The following is an 11,128-nucleotide window of genomic DNA, read 5'->3' on the forward strand; positions in this document are numbered from 1 at the left end:
CTCTGTCCAACACTATATTTTCAAGGGGAGTAGGGCATGAAATAAAATCTGGATATTTTGATCTGGGTGTTTCTGACGTGCTTGATCTGGTTCTTAAGTCGTCGTCAAATCCCCAAAGACGAGATGAAGCTGGACTCGTGCCCAAAGAAATCCCTGAAGCTCTGTCAGTTCAATCAGCTTTTTGTTTGTCTTTTAAAAGTAGGAAGACAACTGTATTTAGACAAGTATAATAACATTACGCTCTGTGAATTATTACAGTGACCGAGTGCTTATAAAAAGGTCGATTTGTACTTTGCAAGTAGCTTTTCAATTTCTTGCCCTGCTCCCCTCTGTTGTAACACAGATCTGCAAAATAGACTTGAGGTTTGTCCAACTGATGTTTACACAGTAGAAATCCAAATGTAGTTTTTTTTTTATCTTGTAGGATGGATACTTTACAATAATCTTACAGGATGATCCAGGTGAGCTGACTTCCTGTGTAGATCCTGTGTGGTGGAGCCACAGTGCAGGATGAAGTTCTCCACATGTCACGTCTATCACTTCTGTGTGTTTTTCTATAGCTTAGCGTTTGTCACTGCACGCCAAAAAATGTACCCAAGGTTTACAAAAAGCGAAATTAACCAAATGCTGTGTTTGGCAAACTTGCAAAAATAACACTTTAGTGACCTTAAACCATGTTTTTCATAGTAAAATGCTTCCAAAGTGCATGCAAAGCAATGGAATTTTAAAACTTGTACCTGTTTGTGACGTTAATAAAGCAACTCTCATAGTAATTTATCTCTGCATTCACTTATTTTGTCTTTTTTTAGGGTCCGAGCACTGACAGGCACTGACAGACAGTGAGGCCCTATTGAAATTGTAATGATTATTATTATTATTTTGCAGGCAAATCAAATGACTTTTTGAGGGCTTTAACATGCTAAAATTCTTACCAAAATTTGCAGAAAATTTGAAAGTGGGGAAAATTGACTTGTCATTTATTTCCTGTTCAACATTGATTGCACAATATCGTACACTATGTAAATCTAAAAACAAAAATTTATAATTTTTTTTATTTTAATTAAATTAAATCAATCAGAGAAAACCATGTAGTAGTTTCCAGCCTTGGCTTCTGACGCCTTACAAGAATCACAGTGTGGAACACATTTAATTTTGCTTGAAATTTGTAACTATTCAGGATTTAAATTTATATATTTTATTTGTATTTTTTTCACCTGTTCACCTCCCTTGAAGTGGAACTTTTATTGTGAAGACACGGGAAAGGAGTGTTGTGTGCGTCCCTTGAATGAGTCCGGGTGGCAACTCGCCTCTTGCAGAATGTAAATAAAGCGAGCAACGGGAGAAGAAGACGCTGTTTATTCACTTTCAAACTGATGTCGTCTTTGGTAAATACGAAGGAAGTGGAGTTCATTCCACTGGATGAGCTTTGAAAGGTTCGGCTCTGAGAACATCTGGAGAGGAAAACGGAAAACTCGAAGGTAGCTAACACGTTTGTTTTCCTAAATAACGGTATGAGTGGCTTTTAAGGATTAGCATTTTCTGAGCTAGCGGGGTTGAGTTGTTTGTGTAGCTAACAGTTGTTTTCTAACTCTGTGTGTTTTTACACATTCGCATTGTAAGTTACCAGTAAATCTCAAATACCCTGTGTTTCTACTACAGAAGATGCGGCCCAGGGAGCTTCCGCCTCTTCCACAGGTTAGTGAGAGAAGTATCCGGGTTTTAAACCCCAAACCTTTTTCTTCACAGGTATTTATAGGATCACTGTGCTGTGCAATCATCATTAATGTTATTTATTATACGTTTGAAGATGCACTGTCCTCAAAAGGAACATTTGCATCGAAGTTGTTCAATTATTCCTTTTTAGTATTGATGCAAGAGGCAAAATAACACATTCATTACAACAAAACAAAACAAGAATTCGTCTAATCAACCTAAAAGACCTCAGGCGGTGGAGCAAATAGAGTTCAATGTGATGTAATGATTCAAAAAGAAAATGAACTGTTTGGTTTTTTTAACTCGTCATTTCAACACGAAAACAGAGCTGCAGACAGATTTTATAGAGAAATAAAAGTGCTCTACATTCAAATAGTTCAACGGTTTTTATAGTGTATTAATTAATTAAGTTATTTATCACTAGAATATAAAATTAAGCCGCTTTAATTTTCTTATATGTGTCGATTCGCTGCGTTTCTCTGTTTTGATATCTGAGTCAAAACCATAGACTGTATATATAAAGGTCAAAACAAAAAACTTTTACTCCTCGATTGTCACCAAACAAACCTAGAAGAAATAGACTTAGCTTTATTGTCGCAGAGATTAAAACCAGATTCCACAGACGCGCACTTCCTCAAAAATAAACACACTGCTTCAAGAGTTTGAAAAAAAAGAAAGAAAAGGTTTTGACCTCTTACCCAGAGTAATCCTCCGTCAGACTTAGCCGAGGATTTAGCAGCCAGGATGTTACTTGTGGCTTCACTCCGCTCTTACTTGATTCTCGGGTGAAATGGCCAGAAAGACAATGGTAAGATATTTATTTCTGATGCCTTATCCTTAACATTTTAGAACTCTATTAAACTCCAAACCAGATCAGGTGTTAATTTGTTAATGTGTTTACGCTTCGTTTGATGGATCCGAGCATTTCACTAATCCAATTTCACCACCTGCAGTGTTTGATTTGTGGTTTCTCAGCACTCTCGCTAGTGGTAGACGGGTTAAAGTCAGCGGTGTTAAATCTGATCAGAATTAACTTTTATATTGTATTATTTGACAAGAACCTTTAACAAAGACATAAAGAAGAGAACTGACGTGTGTGTTTGTCTTTTGTCTCTTAAGCGAGGACAGCGGTCGCTCCCCCCGATGACGAGGTACATAAACGTGTTCATTTCTGACTGTGACCAGACAATCATCACTTTGTTTTCACATACCGTTTTTGTACTGACCCATATTATTATCGTCTCTTTCTTTGTTGTGTGAAACGTAAAGTCAAGACACAGCTGGTGAGTCAGAATCTGTAGAACATATGTTAATATAATAATTATAATGGCAAAAAATATTTAATATCTTGTATGTGCATCTTGTTGAGGCTATGTATATTCTATTAACATTCTTATTTCATTTGATATAATCATGTATCCCTCTTCAGTTTTGTACTGAAGCTTTTCTAATTTGGATTCACTTTTTTTGTTCTCACGCAGTGGAAGTGGCAGCGCCGAGACAAAAGAAGAAGAGGGTGAGGAAGGAGACGAATGGAGTTGATGATGTGGACGGTAAGAAACACAAAGAGTCTCCCGCTGTGTCCCTCAAACTGTGAAATGCTGCTTTGTGTTCAAGAAAACATGAGAAAATGTTCTGCAAGGGGAGAAATTGTTTGAGCCATCAACACAACTTAGCCTTTCAGAGTAAAATGTCAATACTCACGCACCGCTTCGTTTCTTAGATCAGGGGCTGGAGATGGGAGGACTGGACAGTAGGAGGACATCTGAGGTGGGAGAGCAACTTTCCCTGGAAACCACAAATGGAGCGCCTCCCTCGAGGAGGAGGAAGAAAAAGAAAACAGCGGCTATCGGTAAAAATTCGACTGCGTGTACAGACGGCACACGTAGGCTTTTACGACATGACAAGAAAACAATTAAACTGCATGAACTGTGGCAGATCGGAGTATATTCACATATATTCACGCTTGTTCCGCAGTTTCAGATGTTGAAGACGACCAGGCCGATCTGGTGAACGGAGATACAGCTGATCAGTACACAGACGGAGAAGAGGTGGTGAAAAAGAGCAAAAGGAAAAAGTAGGATTTCAAAGCACTGCATTTATTTCTGCAAGGACTGACTATAACGGCTATTTTCCACATCAGTTCATCTTTTCTCAGTTAATCAAGGACGGTGGAAAAAAAGTTGAAAGATATTAAAAACAGCTGCTTTAATTTGCCCAAAAGCCCAAAGTGACATCTTCATATGTCAAAATCAGTGAAACCTTATATTTTTCAATCATGTCTGATGAAGCAGAGCAAAGTGTCTGCAAAAAATGCATATTATGTGTTGAGTTGTGTTAAAAATAGAACAAGATTTAATGAAGCAACAACATGATTATAAATGATGTTGTAATGGATATAACCTTTATTGTTGTCATTTTAGGAAGTCAAAAGTCGTCGAGTCGCAGCTTCCCGATGAGTTGGACATAGAAGAAGATGATATCATCACCGACACCCTCCCTCCTATCTCCCAGCATTCTCTGTTCTCGGCCCCTAAGGGTCAGAGCCAGCCGGTCGGGAAGGTGTTTGTCGAGAAGAACAGTGAGTAACGAAGGAAGAAGAAGAAGAAGAAGTGATCGAGGCTGTTAAATGGTGAAATACTAACTTAAACGTGTGTGTGTTCACGTGCAGAGCGTTTCCAGGCGTCGGAGCGCTCCGACTGGAGGAAGACCAGCGTCCAGACGGACAACATGACGGACTTCCAGCACATTCAGCCGCTCCGGACGACCCGAGAAGTTTCTATCAGAGTTCACAAAGGCTACAGGTGAAGGAAACATGTCTCTGTAAGAAAAACAACACACATGGACGCGTGGTCCTTTCCCCCTTTTCTAAAATATCCTCTCTTCTGCATCTGCTGTAGGAGGTTCGGCCTGTACTGTCACGGCTTCCTGGCGGGCTGCGCCATGTGGAACGTCGTGGTGGTGTACATGTTGGCCGGGCAGCACCTCACCGCTCTGTCCAACCTGCTGGAGCAGTACCACAGCCTGGCGTACCCCTGCCAGTCTCTGCTCTACATGCTGCTGGCCATCAACACTGTATCCGCCTTCGACAGGTGAGGATCAACGTGCACTGAACTCTCAACCTTTTTTGGAACTTTTCCTGTCAGCCCCCTTGTAAAAATGTCAGAGTGGAAATTTGGGATCAAGTTCTCCCAGTGTGGCTGCTGCTATGACCCAGGTCAAGTAAAAAATATCTGATCGCATTGTTAATAGTTGTTTATTTAAAATCTTTTCAAAGGTGCATGTTTTTATCTCAGAGTATGAAACAGAAAGCTTGTGTCAGTATCGTAAAACCTGCTCTGCTTCACAGAGTCAATCTGGCCAAAGGCTCCATGGCTCTGCGAGAGTTCATCACCCTGGATCCCATCGCTCTCGCCTCATTCTGTGAGTCCGTCCTGTATTTGTCATCCAGTGATTCCTCATCAAGTTCTTTTTGTACCTGAAGTAGCTGGTGTGTGTTTGGTTTCAGTTTTATTTCTCCCTCCCGTCTAGTGGATTTCTCGGCACTGGTCCTGTGCTTGAGCCAGCAGATGACCAGTGATCGCATCAACCTGTACCCGTCCTTCAACACAACGTTATGGTGAGATCAGTGGAGCCGGGCTATGCTAGGTTTTTACCTCTCAACACAAAACCTGCATATGAAACCTGAGGCTCTCCCTTTCTCTCCTCCAGGCCACCAGGGTCCGAGCGCGATATCCTCCACCCATGGGTGACCATCAACCTGGTGGTGGCGCTGTTTGTCGGCCTGGCCTGGATCTTAATAGCGTCCCAACCTGAGACAGACTACACTGAGGGTGAGAGAGAAGAATCCGTGTTTGTGTTTGGGGGTTTTCTTTAAAGGAAGATCCCTGTTGGATTTAACTGTGTTGTCCTTCAGGTCATCTCATGGCCATGGAGCTGGAGGCGACCAAACCGGAGGACAAATCAGAAATGATCGCCTGAGGAGCATGTGTGTCCGCTGCGACTCTACAGCTTTGCACATATATTTTTGCACTGTGTTTTGGCATTAAACTTGTGTTGTATTGTGTTTTTTAAATGTCACTATGTTGTTGTTGCTTTTTTTAAATACAGGGTTTTATCCAACAAATTCAACAATGTGTTTTTATTTTATTTTTGCTGGAATTCCCACGGTCTGACCAAAAACTCAGTCATAATAGTTGTTTTCGCTTTATTTGGGTTACACAACTTTGAGTTACAAAGGACTTCACAAGAGGATAAAAAACAATACAAATTAGAATTAAAAAAAAAAGATTACAGTGAATTAAATGATAATGAATAAATGAAATCGTAATAAAGTAAATACTTAGTAAATACAAATATGTTATGATAATAAAACATGTATAAAAAGGGAAATGCACACATGCACAAAAAAATGTGTGAGCGTTGCTATAGTTTCAGTATCGATTTCACCCTTTTCGATTACTTTTCCCTGTCCGGACCGTGTAGTCGAGCCCGGACAGTGTGTTGACGTGGTGACGCTAACAGAGTTTACGTGGAAAACATCCAGATGTTCACGAGTCAAAGTCACTGAAACTGTTCTGCTGAACCTGAGCAGTCATGCTGGACTTCGCCATCTTCGCCGTCACGTTCGTCATCGTGTTAGTCGGCGCGGTTCTCTACTTGTACCCGGTACGTCTCTGCAAGTTTCAAGTTAGCTTCTCAGCTAGTCCTTATCTCGCCAGTCTCCGCCTTAAAATGGGGAATTTAAAACTGCATCTCTCTCTGGAGAGCGGGAGAATCCCTTTCAGGCCAGTTTAAGAATCACACACTGACACTGTGAACTGTTTATAAGTTCGGCTTTAGTGTAATACACCAAACAGAAAACCGCTTCAAGAAAATACAACTTTACCAAGTCAAAGTGGGCGGAACCCAGTGTCGATCCACTCGCCAAGACCAGTTAGAAAAGTAAAAAATATAGAAATCGAACTCTCTAAAGTTACACGCCGATTTTATCTTAAGGCTCTAATTAATGATCACAGTACAAAATGTGGTGCCTTAGCATGTGTTGACGCAAACACACCTTAAATTCCCTATAATTGAATGGATGTTAGCTGGATTTGTTTATTGACGAAGAAAATGTGTGTGTTAGTCCCTATGAAGACAGTGCACTTATGTATACATGCTCATTTAAATCGTTTAAACAATGAATTACTTGTAATTACTGTAACAGCTCAAATCCATTTGTGACTTTATTTGCAGTCATCCAGAAAAGCCTCTGGCATCCCAGGTCTTAACCCTACAGATGAAAAGTAAGTATATATATGTATTTATGTCTTTGCAGCTTCTAGAAACTTCAATTTAGTCAAAGTAAATTAATGTCTGGTGGCATCACACATATATATTTATCAAATGTGGATAACCATCTGTTGACATGAGATTCACATCGATTGTTTTCTGCCTCGTCAGGGATGGCAACCTGCAGGACATCGTGAACCGAGGCAGTCTGCACGAGTTCCTCATGAGTCTTCATCAGGAGCACGGGTCTGTGGCGTCGTTCTGGTTCGGTGGTCGGCCGGTGGTCAGCCTGGGCGCCGTGAACCAGCTGCAGCAGCACATCAACCCCAACCACACCAGTAAGTCCACCAGCGGGAAGGAAATTAAACCACAGTCGTCACTTTGTAAACAAAAATAACCTCAACACTTTCTTTTTGCTCCTCCCAGCCGACTCCTTTGAGACGATGCTGAAGTCGTTGCTGGGTTACCAGTCAGGGATGGGAGGCGGGGCCACTGAGGCCATGATGAGGAAAAAGGTGTATGAGAGCGCCATCAACAACACACTGGAGAACAACTTTCCTCTCGTGCTCCAGGTTTGTGCTGCTGATGCATTGCATGGTTTAGAAGTATGGAGCATTTTTCAAAACATCCCCTCTGGGATCATCTTTTGTTTCCCAGCTGGTGGAGGAGCTGGTCGAAAAGTGGAAGTCGTTCCCAGTGGACCAGCACACCCCACTGTGCGCCCACCTGCTGGGCCTGGCCATGAAGACGGTCACTCAGCTGGCTCTGGGCGAGCGCTTCAAAGATGACGCGGAGGTCATCTCCTTCCGCAAGAACCATGACGCGGTGAGGCAGATTGCTTTAAACATCTTGAGTCAAAAAATGTGCTCTTTTGCATTTGCACAGTCGATTTCTTGCATGTTTTAAAGGTACTTCTTGTTCTGTATTTAAAACTGGAAAGAATGGGTCACCTCATCTATATATAGTTACATAACTAAATTAGAGGCACCAACATGACATTAGGTGGCAGTTCCTTGTATTTTAATATTTGTATTTGTTTGCGTCTGTTAACTCACTTCGGCACCACCAGATCTGGTCAGTAATCGGAAAAGGCTATTTGGACGGCTCCCTGGAGAAGAGCACCAGCAGAAAAGGACACTATGAGAAAGGTGAGTCAGGTTATTGAAGGATGTTTGGGAACACTAAACTTCTGCCTGTCTTGATTTTTCAGTTTAGCGATTCCCATTTTTTATCTTGGTCTTGGGTTTTTACCATTTTAGCACCCTCACACCTGCTGTGTGTTGAAATTTGGGATTCTGCCCTCGTTCTTGTTGCTTTAGAGATACAGGGCTTTGCAGAGGCTCAGCTATGATCTGTGTGTAAAGCTGTGTCACAGACAGATAGAAATAGAGTGGGAGAACAGACATACACAACCCATTCAGGGCTATCACCTTAATCAGTGAACCGCCACTGTTCTTGGGGACCCTTATGGATTTTCTGCCAAGGGCAGTTGCTTCAGACACTTGGCATCTGGCTGGAGTTAATCCTGGATGCTGTCTGAGGGACTGGAAGCAAAAACCCAGACTTGCTAACCTTTAATCTCAGGTGTCAGGCCTGTAATATGTAAAAGGAACTGGAGTTTAATGAGTCTGATAATGTTTTGTTTTTTAAATATATATATAATTTCTTCAGCTCTGTCAGAGATGGAGTCTGTGCTGCTGTCAGTGGCGAAAGAGAGAAAAGCCCAGAGGAAGCAGACAGCGTTTGTTGACGCTCTCCTTCAGTCCAGCCTCACAGAGCGACAGGTGAATACTGATGAAGTCTCCCACTCTGGTTTAAAACCTTAGCGATAATTGAAAAATCTTCACAGTTACCGCGTAGGTCTGAAAATATACTGAAATGCATCTTGTTGTTTGTTTCAGATCATGGAGGACTGCATGGTTTTCACTTTGGCTGGAAGCGTCATCACTGCCAACTGTAAGTGACAACTGGGAAGACAGCCGGAGATGAAATCTCGAAATCAGACATATTTTATGATGGATCTCCTCAGCGTCGCTGTTAAATGTTGTGATTTTGCAGTGTGTATCTGGGCACTTCACTTCCTGTCCACCTCAGAGGAAGTCCAGGACAAGTTGTACCAGGAGCTGACAGAAGTTTTTGGTTCGGCTCCAGTTTCTCTGGACAAGATCCCTCAGCTTAGGTAGGATCTTTAAACCTGGCAGCTGGATGTCTGACATTGGTCAATTTTAGTGAAATAAAGGTCGATGAACTCATTATTATTTAATTTCTGTCCCTGACCAGATATTGCCAGCAGGTCCTAAATGAGACGGTGAGGACAGCCAAGCTGACCCCGGTCGCGGCTCGGCTTCAGGAAGTGGAAGGGAAGGTTGATCAACATGTCATCCCCAAAGAGGTATCAGGTTTCCATCTGTGTGGCTCTTTGTCCGTCGATTTCTTCCCGGCTGTTTGTCAGAGTATTACTGACAATCAGTGAAGTTTGTATTAGGTTTGTTGCCGAGATGCCTTGAGAAAGGAACTAATAATCAGACAGGGGATAAGGAAACAGCTAAAAGCTCGTGTAATTATTAAATCATGAAGTATACTGTATTGTTTGTAGATATTTGCATAAATGTGCTCAGTTTTTGTATTTAAACTTTGAGAAGACAAGAAATATTAATATTATAGTGGAAAACATCATAATAACTGTATTAACTATTCTTAGAAGATCATGTTTGGATTTTGTCATCTTTCAGACTTTGGTGATTTATGCTTTGGGAGTAGTCCTGCAAGATTCCGACACATGGAGCACCCCCTACAGGTTTGCTTCATATTGCTTCATATTGATGTTTAAAAGGATGTAACAGCTCCATCTGTTCAGGCAGGAATATTTATATTTCCAGTGTCTGATTTGTTGATGACTCTGAAATCTTTCAGGTTCGATCCAGATCGCTTTGAGGAGGATTCGGTCAGGAAGAGCTTCTCTCTGCTCGGCTTCTCTGGGAATCAAACGTGCCCAGAGCTCAGGTACAGGTCCACATTAAAACACAGAGATTTCATTAGTCAGACCTGGAATAAATTAAAGAAATTACTTTAAATGATCAGGAACAACTCTGTGGTTGGATACTTCAGGGGACGCTTTCCAAAGTGTATTGTGTTTGGTGTGTCTCTGACAGGTTCGCCTACACTGTGGCCACCATCCTGCTCAGCACAATGGTGCGGCAGCTAAAGCTTCAGAAGCTGAAGGGACAAGTCATGGAGGTCAGATCTGAGCTGGTTTCCACGCCTAAAGACGAGACCTGGGTCACCGTCAGCAGGAGGAGCTAGAACTCGTCTTTAAACACCACCGGGGGGCAGAAGAGCTGAAGAGTCCAATTATAATTTTACGTGACAGTAATTAACACTAAAATTAGCATCAATCTTGAGGGACTTTTCTTAATGTGGGGGATTTTTTGCACTCAAGTTGCTGCACCACTGTTTTCTTGGTTGTATTCTTTTTCCAGCCGGAGCCTGAAGCACATTATTATCTTCTCTCCCCCAAGATCAACTCTGCACTTGTTGAAAGACTGTTAGAATATCAGTATTTTAAATATTCTAAAATACACTTTATGCTGCCAGATGTTTGTTTTTTATAAATCCAAGAACAACTGCCTTGAATCAGAGGGATGTGTTTGTCTTTTATCATGAGCCACATTGTCTTTAGACATTTCATTTCTTTATTGTAAAGACAGCTGACATAAAGTTAAATACATATGAAGATATTGTGTTTGTGATGTATTGCATATCACCACTTCCCTTAGTGTTACTAAAAGAATTTCAACACAAAAAGCATCAAATCCTCATGTTTAAAAAAAGCAGGAATCAATGAATAGGGACCTTAACTGTTAATTGATTGATAGATTTTTGATTTCTTATTTGATTAATCATTTCAGCGCTTAGTTATTTCTAATCAAGACAAGAGTCATCCTCTGCCACATTGTTAATTGCTTGATAAAATACAAAGCTTACATTAATCTGATTAATTGAATAATGAATTATTTAAACAGTTCATATCAACATTAGACAGGTCACACTAGACGCTCACATACAGTAACGCGACAGTGCAAAGTATTTATAATACTTGTCCATCATGGTTGTTGCCAAGAGGTCAGAGGCCTTATGGCTG

The 11,128-nt window shown here is 41.3% G+C and overlaps 2 protein-coding genes across 2 annotated transcripts; both read left to right on the forward strand.

The window, feature by feature from the left end:
- Nucleotides 1-1,285: 1,285 nt before the first annotated feature.
- On the forward strand, nt 1,286-5,848 carry LOC128430907 (transmembrane protein 237B). The gene is made up of 14 exons (XM_053417033.1): nt 1,286-1,478; nt 1,660-1,695; nt 2,833-2,864; nt 2,983-2,996; nt 3,195-3,266; nt 3,437-3,565; nt 3,691-3,790; nt 4,137-4,294; nt 4,385-4,517; nt 4,614-4,805; nt 5,063-5,136; nt 5,245-5,332; nt 5,425-5,546; nt 5,630-5,848. The coding sequence occupies exons 2-14, from the start codon at nt 1,663-1,665 to the stop codon at nt 5,692-5,694; spliced, it is 1,212 nt and encodes a 403-aa protein (XP_053273008.1). The 5' UTR covers nt 1,286-1,478; nt 1,660-1,662; the 3' UTR covers nt 5,695-5,848.
- Nucleotides 5,849-6,178: 330 nt separating this feature from the next.
- LOC128430906 (cytochrome P450 20A1) lies at nt 6,179-10,720 on the forward strand. The gene is made up of 13 exons (XM_053417031.1): nt 6,179-6,381; nt 6,952-7,001; nt 7,159-7,325; nt 7,414-7,559; nt 7,645-7,812; nt 8,057-8,135; nt 8,659-8,771; nt 8,889-8,943; nt 9,046-9,166; nt 9,268-9,379; nt 9,720-9,784; nt 9,901-9,990; nt 10,140-10,720. Exons 1-13 carry the CDS (start codon nt 6,310-6,312, stop codon nt 10,288-10,290), a joined length of 1,389 nt encoding a protein of 462 aa, XP_053273006.1. The 5' UTR covers nt 6,179-6,309; the 3' UTR covers nt 10,291-10,720.
- The last annotated feature ends 408 nt before the right edge of the window (nt 10,721-11,128 follow it).

Source organism: Pleuronectes platessa, chromosome 24, assembly GCF_947347685.1.
Source record: "Pleuronectes platessa chromosome 24, fPlePla1.1, whole genome shotgun sequence".
Taxonomy (NCBI): Eukaryota; Metazoa; Chordata; class Actinopteri; order Pleuronectiformes; family Pleuronectidae; genus Pleuronectes; species Pleuronectes platessa.